The following is a 22,667-nucleotide window of genomic DNA, read 5'->3' on the forward strand; positions in this document are numbered from 1 at the left end:
TGTGATGATGTAGATGTTTACTTACTGATGAGATGTGATGATATAGATGTTTACTGATGAGATGTGATGATGTAGATGTTTACTTACTGATGAGATGTGATGATATAGATGTTTAATGATGAGATGTGATGATATAGATGTTTACTGATGAGATGTGATGATGTAGATGTTTACTGATGAGATGTGATGATGTAGATGTTTACAGATGAGATGTGATGATGTAGATGTTTACTGATGAGATCTAATGATATAAATGTTTTCTGGCAACATCAGATGAACAAGTTGAGGCTGTTTATTACAATATCAAAAATGAAACATCTTAAAGCATAAATACTGATGCTAGTGCAAATTCTGCTGACTAGAGTTAACAGAGATCAAGGTCAGAGGTCAACACATTACTAACCATCTGAGATTGATGTTATTATAGAATGTGCCAGATTTTACCTGACTTTATGCATAATCACCATAGCAACAATTTCATTTGAATATCTTGCAACACAGTAATACTTTGAAATATCTAAGACAATCATTACCATGACAACATAGGTCAAGTTTAAGTCGATGTCAATGTCAGTTTCATTTACGTATATTGCTGTTGTTGTCTCGAAGTGAGTGAGCACCAAGCTCCCCCTGTGAGGAGGCACTCATGTCCAAGGACACAGGATTATCTCCATCATTGTCAATCTGTATAGAAATGGCCTTCTCCAAGCGGTTTGCCTGGTTTGTTTTCTTGGCAGTGTCCCGTACATATTTGATGAAACCATCTTTCTTAATATCCACAGTTACAATCTGAAACCAAATAATTGATCTCATACAGGAACACTTAAAAAATATATATAAATAAATAAAATTCTCACATAATGAATTACTTTCACGTAAAAAAACTAAGTGGGAGGAATATGTATCATCTGATGACATTTTTCTTACTGACATTTCTCAGGAAGTGTCAGTCTCTCGATAACATCAGATTATTGCCTTACAATGGATTCTTATGTCTTATATTGACTCTTCAATTGCTTGGTATCCCTTCCGTATAGAAACCTAGAAACATTGGGCAAAATACTGGGGTAACCCTAAGAGGACGATAACAGTGAATACAATGCATTCAAATATTTTCTACTGGTCTGTGATTGAATATGGTGACCTTAGCTCATCATCTAGGTCAAATCGCAGCTCAGCGATATAAATCTGCTTATTACAAAGGATTATAATTAAACTGTTTCTGTTCACAACCCATATATGGTGAGATGTATGGCACCATACCTGGCCTCCCCTGGTGACACCGACAATACCCTGTGAGTCTGTGTTGAGTGTGGAGGTAAAGATGACGTTTAGAGAGACTCGAGTACAACAGAGACATGCGGCTGTTTCCATGTCACACAAGTACAGGTATCCATACTTTGTTATCACAAACAACAGGCCATATTTACAGGAAACCTATAAAGTACAGAAATAATTACAGGTAGTCTTACTCACAAACAACAGGCCATATTTACAGGAAACCTATAAAGTATAGTAACAGAAATAATTACAGGTAGCCTTTTTTCTCACAAACAACAGGCCATATTTACAGGAAACCTATAAAGTATACTAATAGAAATAATTATACAGGTAGCCTTACTTTGTTCTCACAAACAACAGTCCAAACATTTGTGGCACCTAATCAGTAAAGAAATATCCAGTGTAACATCACATCCCTAAAATACAAAATGTAGACATCTGATACCTACATTGAAATCTTGTATCTATCTAAAAATTCCTTCATAATTTTACTTAATCTTCCACAAGTCATATAAAGCATAAAATCAAATGACACAATGCAAGTCTTTGCATTGAGATTTCACCTTGTGTGATCAAATATCTATCGAAACAGTAAAATCATAATTTTGGGTACTTACATGGAGAGATATCGGAAAGTCGTAGCGGTCCACATCATCAATGAACTGGATGAGGTCATAGTTGTTCCTAGGTGCAAAGTTACCTTGTTTGTAAGGCCCAAGCTCTATGACATGAACCTGTAACAACCATCGGACAAGGTAAGACTACATACAGACTGTCAAGACAAACTAAGGTTAAGCAATGAGGAGGCTGGTAACTTAAACTTGTGATGGTCTGTTTGATGGACTACATACAGACTGTCAAGACAAATTAAGATTAAACAATGAGGAGGCTGGTAACTTAAACTTGTGATGGTCTGTTTGATGGACTACATACAGACTGTCATGACAAACTAAGGTTAAGCAATGAGGAGGCTGGTAACTTAAACTTGTGATGGTCTGTTTGATGGACTACATACAGACTGTCATGACAAACTAAGGTTAAGCAATGAGGAGGCTGGTAACTTAAACTTGTGATGGTCTGTTTGATGGACTACATACAGACTGTCAAGACAAATTAAGGTTAAACAGGAGGCTGTCTTTAACTTGTGATGGTCTGTTTGAAACATAACTGGACAAATTAAGGTTAAACAATGAGGAGGCTGGTAACTTTAACTTGTGATGGTCTGTTTGATGGACTACATACAGACTGTCAAGACAAATTAAGGTTAAACAATGAGGAGGCTGGTAACTTTAACTTGTGATGGTCTGTTTGATGGACTACATACAGACTGTCAAGACAAATTAAGGTTAAACAATGAGGAGGCTGGTAACTTTAACTTGTGATGGTCTGTTTGATGGACTACATACAGACTGTCAAGACAAATTAAGGTTAAACAATGAGGAAGCTGGTAACTTTAACTTGTGATGGTCTGTTTGATGGACTACATACGGACTGCCATGACAACCTATGACTATGTTCAGGTTGTCATGGTGTCAGTAACATACCATTGTCATGGATTTTTGATGGGACTCTGTTCAGGATGTTGGTAACCTTACCTTGCCATGGTCATGGGCCTCTCGAGATGCTACACACATGACAGTGGACTGTGAAGGATTGTCATCATAGTGATATGTAGAGAAACAGACAGCATGGGCACTAATACATTGTGTGATGTCATCACTGACACTGTAGAGTTGTGTTATCCCTGAGATCTTCTTCTCCTGTGGTAAGCATTATTTGTTTTTACTTTCCAAAGTACTGGTACAAAGATTGGTCATTACCCAATATAGTATCAAAAACAGAATTATATTTCTCAACTGACACCTAACTCTTACTGATGTGACTTTTGTACACTATACATAATCATCAATCTGGAAAAATATTGAAAGTTCATCCACATCAACATTTTCTTTTTTTTTTTTTTTTATTTCAGACAGATTTGCTCACAGAGAATAGAAACATATTATATATATCATGAAATAAGCCCTCGTCCCTAGTGTAAAAATTTTGTTTTAAAGTTTAGGGAGAACTTGCTTATAAACCACATTCAGCTTATATTTTGACATTTAGAAAGTGGCTTATTTTTCAGCAGGGGCTTATTTGCAGATAAATATGGTATTACCAAAATTATGGGCAATAAATTTCTTTAACCTAAACAACAACTTGATATTTGCAAATTTTACACTCTCAAAAACAATTATTTGATTATATTCCAATAATTAGACAAGATTTTTTCTTTATGCAAATACACCATCACTTCTCTTTGAAAAAAAAGCAACAAAATATGTAGATAGTATGTGAGTATGTGCAGCTGACCTCTGGCGTCAGTCCAGTGACTGCTAACCACTTGAGACTTGGGTCGGCCTTATAGCTGATGATTTCACTAAAAGCCAGTCTTGGATGTCTACTGAACACTCGTTCAGGTGCACTGTCTGTCAAAACAAACACATTACCAAAATAAAATGTTACAGTTTCAGTTATCCTAAGTTCATTGGTTTAGCTAAGAGAAAACTCATTGGTTTAGACAAGAGAAAACTCCTTAGTTAAGCTAAGAGAAAACTCATTGGTTTAGCTAAGAGAGAACTCATTGGTTTAGACAAGAGAAAACTCATTGGTTTAGACAAGGGTAAACTCATTGGTTTAGCTAAGAGAAAACTCATTGGTTTAGACATTGGTTTAGACAAGAGAAAACTCATTGGTTAAGCCAAGAGAAAACTCATTGGTTTAGCTAAGAGAAAACTCATTGGGTTAGATAAGAGAAAATTCATTGGTTTAGACAAGAGAAAACTCATCGGTTTAGCTGAGAGAAAAATCATTGGTTTAGATAAGAGAACACTCGTTGGGTTAGATAAGAGAAAATTCATTGGTTTAGCTAAGAGAAAACTCATTGGTTTAGCTAAGAGAAAACTTATTGTTTTTGCCAAGAAAAACTCATTGGTTTAGACAAGAGAAAACTCATTGGTTTAGACAAGAGAAAACATCACATTTGATGACCAACAAATGTGTTGAAATACCTGATACTTTAAGATGGAACAAATCTTTGCTAATGAATTAAATATGTGACTTACACCAGCAAGAAATCCAATAGGACTCTTGGCACCTAGCCATTTCAACCATTTTTATTTTCTGATCTGTCCAAATTCAACAGACTACAACTAGGGACTACAGGGAAACCTACATATGAAATTTGAGAGAGATCTATAAAGTATTTCTCAAGAAATAACCATAACAAAATCTACAATGGTCATCTTTCGGCCATTTTGTTTTTTTTATCAGTCCCAAAATCAAATGAGCACAACTAGGGACTAAGAAAAACCTTATATACAGGCGAGATTTGAGAAATATCCATTCATAACTTCTCAAGAAAAAAGAGCACTACAAGTGGGAGCATAAATGCCCTTCACACCCACCTAAAAGTACAGCAATATTGAGACTACGGGTTGAAAATGCATTAAAGCTGTAAGTCACTTTGGAATTACTTTAGAATTTGGTGTAAGATTGCAAGAAGTAAGGATATTAAACTTACATTCTGTTTTTTCATTCAAACTACAGCATATGGTCTTTTGTTTATTTTGTTACATATTCGCTTTCTGCTCACTCCTACTTTTTAATCAAACCTGCTACACACATTTATCACAAATGTTGTAAAATAACATGTCTATTGGTAGCAGAGAAGTGTCCATTTTATTGCTTAAATTGAAAGGAATGAAACAAAAAAGATTTGAACATTTCTTGCATTTGTACATAATATCCATATTTGGCAATAAAGGGGCATAAATCTGAAAATATGGGGCCACATGAAAAACCTGTAATGTGTCAAATCCCTTCGCTTCACCACACATTGAAAGGAATTGAAAAGAGAATGAAACAGTTCTTGCCTTTCCTGTACAATACCCATATTTTCCAATAAAATGGGCATAACTCTGCTAAAAATGATTGAATAATTCTGTGGTGTAAACTTATTTCAGCAATTTTATCATGGAATAATTCTAGCAAGTTTCATTAAAAGCAGTGTATAAATAAAGGTAAGGGCACACTAACAAGGAAAACTTCTATAAGGGCTGCCACCATCTTATCTCAAATATATTTATCAAAGTATTACATATCTATGGTTTGTGAGTTAGAAATGACGGCTTACTCTGCCAAACGTCCCAATGGTAGATGACAGTGTCAGTCACCATGGCGATGATTTCAGAGTTGAGCCACGTCCAGAACACAATAGGTTCATGAATCTTCGTCTTACTGATCATCACTTTGGAGTCAAAGTTAAACACCTCAAACCGTGCTCCAGCTGAAACACAGATTGTGTTAAATTATGCATTAATTAAAAACTATGATTTCATAAATATCTGAAGCTTTCGTGTATAACAAAATCTACAATTAAATATTTAGCTTCACATAACATTTTTGCAGGGTTGTTTCAAATTTTTTTGTCACAGTTCACAGAAATTTGACTTCGCACTACTCCCCCTTGAACTGCTAACAAGGAAATATGCCTTATACATTGGTATCTATGCATATATACATAAAATAGGCATTTTTAGACATTTTGATTCACTGTAATAGACATGCCTGGCAGATATGCCAAACCACACCAGCTACTCTAGCCTGTTCAACATTAAAACTTTGCTACCTCGCCCTCCATGTTGTATTCCAAAACAATGCTAGTTTGGTTTCCTTGTTGATTTACTTCATAAGAAACACAACACTTGTCATGTGATCTGCGTTTTGCTGCAGCAAAGTGTTGAAATATTTGCCGGATATTGAAATTTAATCTTTTCTTTAATGATTACCAATAAATTCAATCCTCGTACAAATAAATTCAATCTTCTTACAAATAAATTCAACCCTCTATGGATATTTCCAATTCCACAGTATATCAGCCTTCTAGGGTAGCCATAACTTGTGGAATGGAGTATGGAGTTTGCTTAGTGAAGAGGTTTTCAGTTTCCATTCATTATTTCAATAGAACATTCTCTCAATTGATACACACAATTTTAATAATAGGTAATTTTTGGTGGGAAAATACTCATAAAAATAGAGACTGCGCCTTAAAAGCCTTCAGCTAGAACATCTCATGCATTAAACATTGCAGTACAGATGTCTCCACAATTATCACCACAATCCTGTCAGCATGAAGTGACAGATATAATTCTGGTAATTTAGGCTAATTCCTGGACTTCTCCTACAATCATAAATAATTCAGTGCTATCACCCCTGACATTAAGTGTAGAAGATTAGAGTCTCATCCAGCACCCACACTGCAAAGCTGAACCATGATTTGGTGTGGTGTTGATATGTCAGTCTGAACCAGGACTCTATATATAAGTCTACCATGTCATTGAAAACATGAAAATACTCAGCAAGAAAGAGGAAGAGAGCAACTGTATGATTGTAGTACTGTATCACACCGAGAAAACAAATCTTCAAAGGTCTTATTGTAGACAGACCTCACAGGGCCATTACCACAGACATATTACCCATCAGGTCCACACTACACTACTGGTTACTATTACAGGTCTCTGTTGTTATACTAAATTTTGTCTGTCATGTTACTTACTTCAGCAATTATCTATGTTCTCAGTTCCCAATGTGAGTTAATGTTATCACTGCTGGTCTGTATCTGATTCTGGTGGTATGTTAATGACATGATGGGACGATCCCAGGTGGTGAATACCATTTTGTTGTCCTAAGATCTATTACTCCTTGAAGAGGAGGAGGATCAGGAGGCAGCAATAAATTTTTTATGACTTTTCTCCATTTTTATCTAATATGTAATATTTCAACATTTTCCTTCACATTATCATAAAAATTAAAACATGACTGGTAATGTACCTATTCCAACAGAAAGTCACACTAGAAAATGTCAATGACAAAGGCCTGTTTGTCTGCTCTGTATAAACAATAGTCAGATTAGGTGTAGCACTTGATGTTACATCTGTGGAGAGGTTGAAAAGATATCCTCATAACTTAAGAATCAACTAAATTTAATCAGAAAGGCACAGCTTATTTTCCATAAAGGCCAGAGAGGGGGTAAAATAGGGAAATAACTTGGGGAAATGGAGGAAAATTTAAAAGTTTGCAGGCTTACTTACTGGCTCATTTTCATGAAAGGCTTATTTTAGGCTATGACATTGATTCAGAATTTGATGGAACATGACATGATGTGACAGGACAGGGACAGGACATGGATATCCCCCCTCCAAATGGACATGGATGGTTAATCATTGTCCAGCAAACTGATGATGTTCTATTAGACAATACTAGGGACAGGACATGGATATACCCCCCCCCTCCAAATGGACATGGATGATTAGTCATTGTCCAGCAAACTGATGGTGTTCTATTAGACAACACTAACTGATTTGTATGGCAATAATGTCATAAATCAACTATATCCTAGCTGATCAATAATATTTCATAAAGACAAAAAAGTACCCAAAATTGTAAGAAATACAAACATCAGGACAAATAATAGTACTACAATGTAACCTAGTTTCATGGTGAGATTCTTTGTATAGTTAGATAGGTTAACATGCTACATGCATGTCAAATTTGGCAATAAGTAGATAATCACAGCAACACAGTAACATCAGTGAACAAAGGGCCATAATTCTTCATATAATTGGGGTAATAGAGCTTATTTCATTAGATATCACTCATATTCCAAGGAGGACTTGTATGCAATATTATGGCAATTATATGTAAAATGAGGAAAAGATCTTGGGGAAGTGACTGGTTACATAAACTTTAACTACATCTTATGACTAATGTCTGACCTTTTAAGGCAATAACAGGCTGTGAGGGATTCATTTGTATTGAGTCCGCACTTGTCTGCCCAGCATAGGATATAACGCCATCTTTAGGATTCAGCACTGTCACCTGTAATTCAACAAACAGATGTAAACAATTTCTCTGGTTTAACTGACATTAAAGTAAGGCATATTATCATAAATTAAATGGACATGTTGGTTACATCCCCAATCGTATCTAGATATCACCTCAATATATCACAGTTCGGCACCAATGTTAACTTTAACCAAACAAATTGTTTGATTAACCCCTCTAAATATAGTGTCCATAGTATATATTGCACAACATCAATTCCAAAGGAGGCAGCTGTGTGATAAGAGACATTTGCTATGAAATGCAATTTAATTTCCAAAGAGCATTGCACATGGATTATATCAGTTTAGACTTTAATCATCACTTTGTTTTAAAACATTTGTTGTTTTACGTCATTGCATGATTCAGTACAGAACATATTACCTGGCTTCAGGTTCAAACACTAAGCTATTAAGAACATGTGCATGGGTTAATGTTTGGTTATCAACATCCATTTTGCGGCTCGGTATACAAAGCATTGTACAAGCCAAAGTTAGTAAAGCGATGCATACCTCCACTTCATTTGATATCCATCACAATATCCCCCTTTGTGGCCTATTTTACTGAAATGCTTACTTGTCAACTTCGATTCATTTGGGTATTGCCTCAAGCTCATACCTCCGCCAATTGTTTTATCTGAATGATTTACTATCCTGATCTTTGGATTATCCTAGCACTACTTGACAACTCCTCACCTTGTAGCTAATGCTGTAAGAGTACAACAATAGGAAGTCTTTTTACTGCAAGCAGTCAGGTCCTTCTAAGTCTCGGTGGTAAAGTTATAATCATCAATTGGTGAATAAGGATTCCCATGTCATTTAATCAATTATTTATTATTTAGTTTGTTTCTGAGCAAATTCTAACCACATTCTACCATAAGGACCTGTATCACATGAACAGAATTTGGGGAAAAAGGCAGAAAAAATCGGGGAAGCATAAGCATCCACCATTGTTTGATCTTCGTTTGTTTTTAACAGCTGGATCTAATCTCTTCTTTTCTGTTTTTTCTTCTGTTTTTACTCTTGATCATATAAAATTTGAAAATTCTCATCAGAAATAGCAATCATAATCTTGAAATGTCAATCCCAAACAGCCTTGTGTCAGCCATTTTGTTTAGGGATCAAGAGCCTCCATATGAAATTGGAGAAAGATCTTCAAGAAAAAGTTATCAAAAATGTTTCTTAATCAAAATACAAAATGGGCATCTATCAGCTTTTTGGCACAACATGGTCCAAGGGGAACCTACATATGATAATTTAGAAAGATCCATTCATTACTTCTCGAAAAATAGCAATAACAACCTTTCATTGTCAAAATCCATGATGGCCATGGTCACCTGTCAGACAGTTTATTTTTCTCGATCAAACTAAAATTGAATGGACAAAAATTAGGACCAAGGTGAAGCTACAAATCAAGTTTAAGACATATCCCTTTAGTCCTTCTCAAGAAATAATCAAAATTATATACAGACTGACTATTATCAAATGGCGGGCTGACAAATTACAATAAAACTCACTTGTGTTAAACACGCTTGAATCAAATACATCAGGTGAGCAGAATGTTTTGTTTGATGCGAATTTTTTCTCTTCTTTAGCTTAGTAAATCAAATATGGTTGATTTGAATACTGTTGCGTTGAACACTGCATTTGTGTTATTTCATGGTCCATCCCTTCCTAATCCTACCAAAATTTCCTTTTTTGTGTCGAACATTCAGGTGTCACCTTGTCTTGGGTAAAAATTTCCTGGCTTCAATCCAAATGAGTGAATGTGATCTGTCAGCCATATTGGTGTTAACAAGTCCTATTGTAATTCTGAATTGAACATCAATCCCTACGTTTACACAAAATTAGGCAACCAAACTTTAAATGAAATACACTAAAGTCGGTTAACTGTTGACTTTGACTTATCCATGTTTTACTATACGTCACCATGATGTCCAGTAAATAAGATAATTCTTCACAATTCTACAGCCTCTATCAGTGACCACGGAAATTTGTCGAATTAGACTTCTGAGTATTCTGACATCAAAACTTATCTAAAGTAATCAGAATGATAGAACTGGTCACTGTATTGGTCAAAGATGATATTATATACTGTTTAATATAACTATAGATAGTTTCATGCTTAATTTCATATTTTTTCAGGAGTTTTAAAGAACATCTCGCAGTGAAAAGTATCTATATATTCTAAAAAAATTCTATTTGCATGTTTTTAATATGTAGATATCACAGTTAATTCACTTCCTGTTTTGATATCAATTATCTGTATATTTTTAATATTCTCTCTGCAGTTTTTATTAAGATATGTTTGGATATTTCCTGTAATTTGGAGTCTATGATTTTCCTTATTATCTGAGGTAACCATGGGCGGAAGGATGTATCTGCAAAATTCACAAAATTGAAGCATGATAGGTCAGATGTGCAGATATTTTAAAATATTTTAACTACAACAAGAAACATGTCTGGAATATTGAGAACTGGTATATCCTTTACATCTCAGAAACTCTACACATATCAAAGCTAGTACTTTACATTATAACAATTAGTTATTGATTCTGACCATGCTATGAAATATCTCTACATGACCTAGCTATAGGTATACATAACAAGGAAATGAAATTTTACAGTATTCAGTTGGGTTACAAGTGATTCTACAGTCACTTGAATTCCAATGATAATTGCAGTGGTATCAGTGGAAAGACACTGGATTTCACTTCCAATTCTGAATATCAATGGACTAGAATTAAATTCCATTGGAATCCACTAGAATTTCACTGCTGATTTTTGTACGGAATATTATACTAATATCATTGATAAAATTCTATAACTGCATGGCCCTAATGACCTTTTATGTGTTAACGGGCCGTTAAGATTGTAATTGTAAACTATAACAGCAATAGCATTATAGTCCTTATTTAACCCTGAACAACCATGAATTATTTTTCAAAATTAATAACAATTCCAGTATTTCCATTTGGTCTACTGATATAAGTAATACAAAAAATAGTGTTATCAACCCAACATGTAACAGACTTGTTGAACCCGACATTATACCATGCTTAATTCTGCTGATAGCATTACTTTTTTTGGATTTTTAAATATGATATTTTAAGCTTGACAGAGTAAAGCTAGGAGAGAGTTTCCACATTTATTCATAAGCCTTTGGAACTTCGACTTATCAATATTATTCTAAATATATTTACATTCTGGCTTTTGTTTTTCTACCAACTGAAAATGACACACATTAGTCCATAAAAACACTATGAAAACAACCATTCACATTAAAAATGATCAGCTGATCTCACACACAAGAAAATCAGTTATATCAACAACCAAAAACTTTTCTATAGTAAGCTCTCCTAATCCAACATCATCAAAAGCAATTAATTTGAACTTTTTATTACGAAGTAAATACCGCTTAATTTCAAAATAGCTATCAATCTAGAATTCAAAAGTTGTCATTCTTTTAAATATCATGCATTGTAAATGACAGATTAACAGAATCATTTTGTGAATTTTTTCTTTGTGGGACAGTAAAAAATTGAACTTTTCAAAAATAGGATGCCCAAGAGTCATAACAGTCACCTTAGTAACAATGCTTCTAGTAACATGTCATAGAAATAATCTTGTACATTGTACACATAATGTCAATTTAAACTTTGCATAACATTAGCTGCTGTCCCATGTCAAGGATTCCAAACAAGTTTCAATTTAAAGAAAGTACACCTAAAAATGTAATTTTCCCATATAAAAACTTCATCCATGAAAAGTATTTAATAGATTCTATCACATCAAAGAATTGAGAAGATCTCTGAAATTTGAGTCAATTTGGCCACTTTTGACCCCGCCCACCATCAGTAGACATACATAACTTTTTGGTACATAAACCTTGCTATTGAACTATAACAAATACACACTATTTACCTTTAATCTATTACATATCTGTAGTAACTTTAGTCCTGCATTGCCAGAATAAGCCTTAAAAGTCCCTGGCATTTTCAGTATAACTATGATCCTGCACTGCCAGAATAAGCCTAAAAAGTCCCTGGCATTATTAGTATAACTATGGTCCTGCACTGCCAGAATAAGCCAAAAAAGTCCTTGGCATTATCAGTTAATTATGATCCTGTACTGCCAGAATAAGCCAAAAAAGTCCTTGGCATTATCAGTTAATTATGATCCTGTACTACCAGAATAAGCCTTAAAAGTTCTGGCATTATCACTATAACTATTATCTTGCACTGCCAAAATAAGCCTAAAAGGTCCCTGGCATTATCACAATAACTTTGGTCTAGCACTGCCAGAATAAGCCTAATAAGTCCCTGGCATTATCAGTATAACTATAGTCCTGCACTGCCAGAAAAAGCCTAAAAAGTCCCTGATATTATCAGTTAATTATGATCCTGTACTGCTAGAAAAGCCAAAAGTCTGTGGTAAATGTATTACCACTTAACTATGATCCTGCACTGCCTGAATAAGCCTACATTATTTCTTTAATTAAAATGGAAGGGAAATTGTTCTGCTTACTTATGTGTGATGTATAACACTACAGTATTTTAATGGATGCCATCAATAATGACCCTAACCACTGGGCAGACCTCAAACCAATTTTACAGAATTAGATTGTTTAACCATCTGGGTGGGGTGGTCCCAATATATTCTCTTCTGGAACCCAACTTTCACCACTTCAGCCCTCCAGAACTTCCTAATGACTATAAGGATAAACTATTAAATCTCACCACACACTGGTATTGTCTGTACACAGTCTCAGATCTGAGTAAGTATAAGGCTATCAGCAATTTCTTGCACCAGATGCGCTGAATTATATATATCAAGAAGAGACATCAGTCTGAAGAGCATGGTTTGAAATTGTATGGGATAATGGTCCATACAGGCTAAGGGACTTGTATCTCTTCCTTTTAAAATCAAAGCTATTCTTGTCATCTGTGTGTTATAAATTGTGTCTCATTATCATGCAACAGGTGTTTTCCTATTCAAAAAATATGTATCAGTGTAGATTACATCATTAAGATTGAGTACACCACGTAACTATCTGTTACTTTTATGAATCTGTTTTTTAACCCTCATGTATTTTCTTTTTTTTTGCCTGAAGATTGTTGATCCATAACCTATATTGAAATGTTTTAATCAACTTCATCAATGAAGCCTTTTAATTGGTCTAGGTTAGATCTACAAAGTTCTGAAAAAGTTTTTCTATTTTTAATCTTTAGATAAATTGACTCATTAGGAAAATATTACTAATTAGCAAAAATTTTTAAATTTCTAATTTATTTCAGTCTTGATATAATGATCCAAGGTTTCATTTAATTATTTTAACACATTGAACCACTGTCACCTTGAAAGTGGATCAAGGTCAAGCACGGAGGTCAAATATCATTACAGTAGGCCTTGAGTAAGCATTTCTTTTACAAAGAAGCTCAGAAGGTAAAAGGTCTTACACTGTATAGAGAAGATAGAATTCCATCCTGACATACTGCAAAGTCACAGAAATTTTATAGGGGCTCAGTTTTTACATTCTATTCTTAAATATCTTTTCATGGACACTTGATTTCGTGGATGGAATATAGCTCAATAAAATTATAAATATTTCTTTTCGAAGTTCATGGACATATGAATTTGTTAATTAAGAGTATCGTGAAATCCATGAAAATATATTTCCTGCAAAATTTTACTAAGTCCTAAATTTGTAAGATCTTTGACAACAATTAAGGATATTCTGACTTGAAATTGGACTTGTGGATATACAAATCACATCGCCAAGTGACAATATTTGTCAGTTAAGTTATCATAATTTTTTTTTCCAGAAATTCAGACATTACAGTTTCTATGCAAATCAACAAATGGACAAAAAGAATTACATCATACAAGTATCATTGCAACAACACTAGCACAGTGTGATATCAGATGTACACACTATAAACCAGGCATCCTCAGAGGAAGTGGTATTCTACTGGGGTTTCCCACAGACAGGGTCAGTCGTGGCTGCAGGAAACCAGGTCACCCTGTCATTAGTATGTGATTAACAAAACTTTATTGTATATTTTAATCAAGAATCATTGGCTTTGACTGTAAGGGTTAATTAAGTTATATGCATAGGTCCATGCCAGGAAAAAGCCCACTGGACACGACATTTGTTTACGGACACATTTTGGCTATTTTACAGAAAAACATTGTTTACCGGTCCAATACCCTGAAGCTCATCTAGATTGCTTTGCTTAGATGTAATTCTAGCTCCTTTCGTTGCAAACAGAATTTTCAGGATGTACCTGTATGTATTGTGCACGTAATTCCAAAGAGGAACAGGTAACAATTAAATTTGATCAGTTTCTGTTGGGAAATTAAATTTCTTTTGAAAGAAGATTTATTGATCATATTTGCGTCTCAAATTGTATGACAATAATGTATGCTGTAGTCTCAGTTCTAGAATGCTTTAAGCTTCCTGTCTGGCAATAATCCCACTCATATCTCCTGCAGCATCCTTACACCACTTAAATTTAATAAGGTATGGACAAAAACAGAATGAATCATTGTAAAAGACCAGTACTAGGTTATAATTTTTTCAGTTTTCTCATACATCTTTTGTATTTCTAATTATAAGCAACCTCAGATCCACGGCACATCTATACACACAACATTACACAATGAAAGGAAAACATTGCAGAAATGCATTACAGCATTTGTATAACATCTGTTTGAGCTTCAAATAAAGCTTGCTCAATACGCTCATAAAAAAGTTGAGTTTTTTTGTCAATCCTGATGACTATTTTGTCCCTGGATTTACAACTGTTATATTAAATGTATTGTGTTTGGTGATGAAAGTTGAAGGCCAATCATACCACTATAATAATCTCCTATAGACAGACAGTCTAACGTGACACCAGGGAGCTAAGTAATCTAACTACCTAGCACTGATATATCCCTTTCTCGACCACAGCTGTAAAAACTGAATTTAACATTGTTTTCCTGGCCCCAATACACATAAGCTGGCTGTCAATATTGTTACTGACTCCATATGTAATCTAGTTAATAAACTAACTCATCCAGTAATCTGAATATCCACATCACATTTAATCCTACACCAAGCAGTCTGTGTTATAATTTCCTCTCATCCACCAAGCAGTATATCAATGTCATAATCTCCTCTCCACCAAGCAGTCTCTGTGTGTTATAATTTTGTCTCCTCTACACAGGAGTCACTCCATGTTATAATAATTTGTCTCCTCTACATAGGAGTCACTCCATATTATAATTTGTCTCCTCTACACAGGAGTCACTCCATATTATAATTTGTCTCCTCTACACAGGAGTCACTCCATATTATAATTTGTTTCCTCTACACAGGAGTCACTCCATATTATAATTTGTCTCCTCTACACAGGAGTCACTCCATATTATAATTTGTCTCCTCTACACAGGAGTCACTCCATATTATAATTTGTTTCCTCTACACAAGAATGTATCTATGTTATAATTTCCTCTCCTCTACACAGGAGTCTTTGTTATAATTTGGTCTCCTCTCCACAGGAATTTCTCCATATCATAATTTCCACTCCTCTACCCTTGAGGTCTATCTATGTTATAATTTCCCCTCCTCTACCCTAGAGGTGTATCTATGTTATAATTTCCCCTCCTCTACCCTAGAGGTCTATCTATAAGATAATATCCCCTCCTCTACCCTAGAGGTCTATCTATGTTATAATTTCCCCTTCTCTACCCTAGAGGTCTATCTATGTTATAATTTCCCCTCCTCTACCCTAGAGGTCTATCTATGTTATAATTTCCACTCCTCTACCCTAGAGGTCTATCTATGTTATAATTTCCCCTCCTCTACCCTAGAGGTCTATCTATGTTATAATTTCCACTCCTCTACCCTAGAGGTCTATCTATGTTATAATTTCAACTCCTCTACCCTAGAGGTCTATCTATGTTATAATTTCCCCTCCTCTACCCTAGAGGTCTATCTATGTTATAATTTCCCCTCCTCTACCCTAGAGGTCTATCTATGTTATAATTTCCCCTCCTCTACCCTAGAGGTCTATCTGTAAGATAATTTCCACTCCTCTACCCTAGAGGTCTATCTATGTTATAATTTCCCCTCCTCTACCCTAGAGGTCTATCTATAAGATAATTTCCCCTCCTCTACCCTAGAGGTCTATCTATGTTATAATTTCCCCTCCTCTACCCTAGAGGTCTATCTATAAGATAATTTCCCCTCCCCTATACCCCTGTAGCAATCCATGATAATATTTCCTCTTCTCCCTCCTCCTCACTCCAAAAAGAGCTTGTCCTCTTTACATTTTCCTCAACTTCCGACAAATAATCTTTATATACTGTATCTGTTCTACCCTGATATACTTTATGCAAGCAAATTAGTCACTCTTTAACTGATCAATTATAACCCAATCACAATCAGGAATAACTATGAGAAAACTATAACACTGAAACAGTTTGGTGATACCATATATCTGTAACAGAGGTAATTTCAATGCTACCATTACGAATCAAACCCAGAACCTCTGGCTTACTATCTGATGCACAACTGATCAAGCTAAAAAAATCTCTCTAGTCAAGCTGTATATTGTGGCTAGTATTTTACCAGGGTAACATGTAGATTATACATTGCATAACAATCTTGCTCTTAAAATTTTGTCATGTATTTATATAAAGTGTCTGAAATGATGCCTATTTCAACTCTTTAGTGTAAGATTTGATTTCTAAAGAATTATTTATTATCAACCACATAGAAATGAAAACCAATTTTTAGCTTGTCAATCACTTGTCACAAAAAATCTTTGGTATAACCTTAATGATGAAGTTTAATCAATGTCTCTGTCAGACTGACTTCCCTTTCTCATGTCTGAATATTGATCTGAGCTGCACACTCCTACTGGTGTATCCCATTACCTGTACATTGGAGTGTGAATAGTCTGACGATTGATGAATCAGTCTTTAAGTCCCACATTGTAAAGGCCATTCTACTTAGCATTCCTATAGACATGTTGGAATTCTGTTTAATTTTCCATATTGGATTGCAACATTTTTACCAATGTAATTCAGGATGACAGAAATAGACGGCAAGCTGGTACAACATAAAACTTTAACATAAACCTGGTCTATCTGCATCAGTATAAAACCAGCTTCATCAATATCAGTGTTAGAATATCAGGTGAAAATCATATTGGACCATTAGTTTAAATCAGTTGAAATATTTACCGATTATATATGCCCGAAGTATTTTTATCTTGTATGGTGATTTCATCGTAGATTCAGATACAAATTAGTAATGACTAATACTGAGAAAATTTTGCTTTCTATATATGCCCCTTAGTCACCTTCCGTTAAATGTCTCCCATGCTTGCGATATTTTTTGACAGATGATTGGTTGTGCTCACTACCATAAACCAGGTCCATCCTCATCATACACGCAACCAGGTCCATCCTTATATACGCAAACCAGATCTATCCTCATACACGCAAACCAGGTCCATCCTCATCCTCATACACGCTAACCAGGTCCATCATCCTCATACATGCAAACCAGGTCCATCCTTATCATACATGTAAACCAGGTCCATCCTCATCATCATACATGTAAACCAGGTCCATCCTTATCCTCATACATGCAAACCAGGTCCATCCTTATCCTCATACACGCAAACCAGGTCCATCCTCATCATCATACATGTAAACCAGGTCCATCCTCATCATCATACACGCAAACCAGGTCCATCCTTATCCTCATACATGCAAACCAGGTCCATCCTCATCATCATCAAACACGCAAACCAGGTCCATCCTAATCCTCATACACACAAACCAGGTCCATCCTCATCCTCATACACGCAAACATACACGCAAACCAGGTCCATGCAAACCAGGTCCATCCTCATCATCATACACGCAAACTAGGTCCATCCTCATCATCATACATGTAAACAAGGTCCATCCTCATCATCATACATGTAAACCAGGTCCATCCTCATCCCCATACACGCAAACCAGGTCCATCCTCATCAACATACATGTAAACAAGGTCCATCCTCATCCTCATACACGCAAACTAGGTCCATTCTCATTATCATCATACATGCAAACCAGGTCCATCATCATCATCATACACACAAACCAGGTCCATCCTCATCATCAAACACACAAACCAGGTCCATCCTCATCATCATACACACAAACAAGGTCCATCCTCATCATCAAACACACAAACCAGGTCCATCCTCATCATCATACACACAAACCAGGTCCATCCTCATCATCATACACACAAACAAGGTCCATCCTCATCATCAAACACACAAACCAGGTCCATCCTCATCATCATACACACAAACCAGGTCCATCCTCATCATCATACACACAAACCAGGTCCATCCTCATCATCATACACACAAACAAGGTCCATCCTCATCATCAAACACACAAACCAGGACCATCCTCATCATCAAACACACAAACCAGGTCTATCCTCATCATCATACACACAAACAAGGTCCATCCTCATCATCAAACAAACAAACCAGGTCCATCCCCATCATCAAACAAACAAACCAGGTCCATCCCCATCATCAAACACACAAACCAGGTCCATCCTCATCATCATACATGTAAACCAGGTCCATCCTCATCATTATACACACAAACCAGGTCCATCCTCATCCTCATACACATAAACCAGGTCCATCAACATTTATATAAACCAGGCCTATCAATATTTTTATAAACCAGGTCTATCAACATTTATATAAACCAGGTCTATCAACATTTATATAAACCAGGTCCATCAGCATTTATATAAACCAGGTCCATCAGCATTTATATAAACCAGGTCTATCAACATTTATATAAACCAGGTCTATCCATATTTATATAAACCAGGTCTATCAACATTTATATAAACCAGGTCTATTAGCATTTATATAAACCAGGTCTATCAACATTTATATAAACCAGGTCTATCAACATTTATATAATCCAGGTCTATCAACATTTATATAAACCAGGTCTATCAACATTTATATAAACCAGGTCTATCAACATTTATATAAACCAGGTCCATCAGCATTTATATAAACCAGGTCTATCAACATTTATATAAACCAGGCCCCTCAACATTTATTCAAATCTGGTCCATTTTTCATTCAACATCCACTGACTGGCAACAACCTTATTTACTTGCATTATGTGTTTACATTTTATTCCCATGTATAGCAGGTGGATATCTGAACATTTGAACAATGTTTTTATTTAGAGTAAATGTAAATTGATGACATGTATAAAAATGTGTTGTTACAGAGATTTCAGGCAAGCATCAAAACTGGAAGTTTATGATGCCTCCTTGTCACCTAACAATTAATTAATAAAGATATAAAACTTAGTTGTCTTAAAAAAGTAGCATTCATTTAGAGAGCTATATATTTATTGGCAAAGGGTAGTAGATCATACTTGTGAAGGCTATTTATAGATTTGTATATTATTTACCTGTGGAGCATTAGAACTGTATGAGATTGGTTTAGAGTTCATATTCCCAATCTTCAAACCCAGAACTTAACATCATTTAGACTGATTAAACTTCAAAAGATATTTATACATATACCATAAACCAAATTAGCCATATACACTTACTATAAATAGATCGCTGGCATGGTGCTGCAGGGATACTGAGAGAAGGCCTACTCTAAAACATAGACTGTCCTTATCAATATAATAACATTATCTTGATGAAATGAATGTATCACACTTAACATCTCACAGTAAAAACAACTAAAAACCTGGTAGTAACTAAGGTAAGACCTAGGCTGTTTACGAGTACTTACTATAAATAGTTTATTATATGCAATGCTGACAGCTAGCATTAAACATGTAAAGACAACTTTAACAGAGAGGGCATAAGGTATTTATACCATAACCCAAACTCTCCCATCTATGATACACTCCTGTTTAGTAACCTCATTCCTTCAAGTGTTGTAACCATTCCACTTAGCATTAATTAATGAGGTAACCAAGACAAACAGTGGTCATTGAAAGACCTTGGTAAGCCTAGAGGAAAAGTTTGGGTACTTTTCTATCAAAATATATCTATCTAAAAATGTAATATTTATGTTAGAAAAGGTAGCAAAATGATAATGAATCCCAATTGATTCATTAATCACATCAATATCTGTCTAGGAATACTTGGATCACATAGAGTTTTAGCTAACATACCATATATTTCTGATAATAAGCCCATGTCTGCTAATAAACCCATCCATATATACTGAAGTTCAATAGATATCTACTGCATATTTAAATCCATAGCCAATGCAGTTAATTGTATATATGCAAATATTGGAGTTCAACAAAAACATTCACCCATATCTGCTGCAGTAAAGTACAGATGCTAAGTAAACAAAAGGCATTTCATTGTCCTGCAGGAAGCATATACCCTAATATGAATCAATGTTTTTTGTGTAAATGTTGTTCCCCTGGCCTTGACTTTAAAACCAGTTAAATATAGTAAATGTATTATGGTGACAGAATGTACTATAAATATTTCACTTACCATAGATTCCTTGTCATCCCTGTTACTATGCCTGATGGCTATCCATCGGTCAGATGTCATAGTAACCCTTGACCATGTCACCTGATCACCAGGGATGCCAATGTGGGCAAGCTGAATAGACAAAACCGATAGCTTGTCAGTCAATGACTATCATCTTAAAAAAGCTAATCAACTAAATGGGTTATCTATAGGAAAAATCAATAGACAGTATGTAGTTATTAATTACTACTGTCTACTATATTTGTTCTGTCTGGACTCCTACACATGTATAGGAATGTAACAGGAATTTTTGAGACTTGCATCTCTTTTCAAAAATGAAATATTTCTGTATTTGCCTTGTTATTATTCATAATGTAAGTTAACAATTAGTACAAAATAGTATTTTAAGTGCCAGGAATGTATGGTATATGTTGCTTGACAGTATATATATAGTCTAGAAGTGATATATGTTGCAATATTTTTTATTGTAAGTGTTTAGTATATTGGTATATACAAATGTACCATCATTATCTTTTAAGTACAATAAATGTATCAAAACATTAAAAGGAATAAAAAAAAGTGTGTAGAAGCCAATAACAGATAATCTCTCATATAGTTTAGTTGAGATAACTATTCCAGTTGTGTATTAGTTGGAATGAATTGTTTTAGTTGGTTTTACCTTGTTACCTGGTATGTTTGGTGAATAAAGAATAGGACTCAAACCTTGTTTGAAGCAAATAGTGGGTAAATACTTCACAGTTTGTTATAGTTGTAATAAAAAGTGAACTCCCTTTTTTATTTGATATTTCTCATTGTATTCCAAAAAATTCCCTAGTCTTGCCTTAATAACGAAAATATCCTACTGGACAATTTTTTTTAAAATATAAACAAAAACAAAATCAAGACAAATCTTGAATCAAATTTCATCTGAAAAAGAAGTAAATGTCATTCTTAAAACAAAGAGTAACTGTTATGTTCAGATTTGAAGACAAGACAAACTGAATATAATTTCAGACATAGAAAATAAAGAAGAAAATAACCTAAACAATTTAGGCATCTCCAACTAACTATTAAGAATGAATATTCTTGTCTTTGTGTTGATCCTGTTAGATAGCATAGACAATAGCAATTTTTTATTTTTCCCATGGGAATTACTTCGACTATTGTCATTAAATAGTTAATTATATATAAGATATGGTAACAGATACTAACAGATATTGGTCAGATACCTCTTAAATAATCTTTTTTTAAACAAAATTATAATAATAATGAGAAATATCAGACAAGTCAGATCAGATCTTGAAGTGCCAATTCAGTGTTTTTATCGTATTTAATTAATTAAACTTCTAATATACAATAAATTACATAGGCCTATTGTTTCACTTATTGGCCAATTATGATGAGAGTTTTATCATGAATTTCAATTTTTTAAATTTAGTTTACAATCAGTTTTTGTGAACAACGGTGAATGATTTTAGGGAAGTTGGACATTTTAAAACAAGGTAAATTATTAAGCCTGTGAATTGTTACAAAATTAACAAAATTATGCCATTTATACCGACAATTAAATAAACAAATAATACAAACATTTCCCTTAATAAGTGAAATAAAGATGTTAGTTACATCACCAAAATAATTACACAATGCCAGCAGCCTGGTGCATAGTGTAAACTGCCTTGCACACAGGTGACACACTTACACTTTTATGAAGGACATGTTTTGCTATTTTACTTACCTGTATTAACTCATGGATGGATACTGGTGGTTTTACGTCCGTCATTTTATTTCAACCGAGATCTGCAGATCCATAGCACCGACAAAATACAAACTTTATTTTCCGCAGCATCCTTCAACAGGTCGCTCTCACAAATATCAAAACATCCTCATCTCTTTGCGCACTGACAGTTAGAGCT

At 34.6% G+C, this 22,667-nt stretch overlaps 1 protein-coding gene across 1 annotated transcript; it reads right to left on the reverse strand.

The window, feature by feature from the left end:
* Positions 1-44: 44 nt before the first annotated feature.
* On the reverse strand, positions 45-22,534 carry LOC132548063 (clathrin heavy chain-like). The gene is made up of 9 exons (XM_060211888.1): positions 22,490-22,534; positions 20,776-20,886; positions 8,100-8,202; positions 5,459-5,611; positions 3,637-3,752; positions 2,877-3,041; positions 1,899-2,015; positions 1,264-1,437; positions 45-789 (listed from the first exon to the last, which is right to left on the reverse strand). Exons 1-9 carry the CDS (start codon positions 22,532-22,534, stop codon positions 577-579), a joined length of 1,197 nt encoding a protein of 398 aa, XP_060067871.1. The 3' UTR covers positions 45-576.
* Positions 22,535-22,667: the final 133 nt, after the last annotated feature.

The sequence above is a fragment of the Ylistrum balloti genome, unplaced genomic scaffold (assembly GCF_031769215.1).
Source record: "Ylistrum balloti isolate Yb309-2 unplaced genomic scaffold, AGI_CSIRO_Ybal_v1 Utg370000, whole genome shotgun sequence".
NCBI classification, from domain to species: Eukaryota; Metazoa; Mollusca; class Bivalvia; order Pectinida; family Pectinidae; genus Ylistrum; species Ylistrum balloti.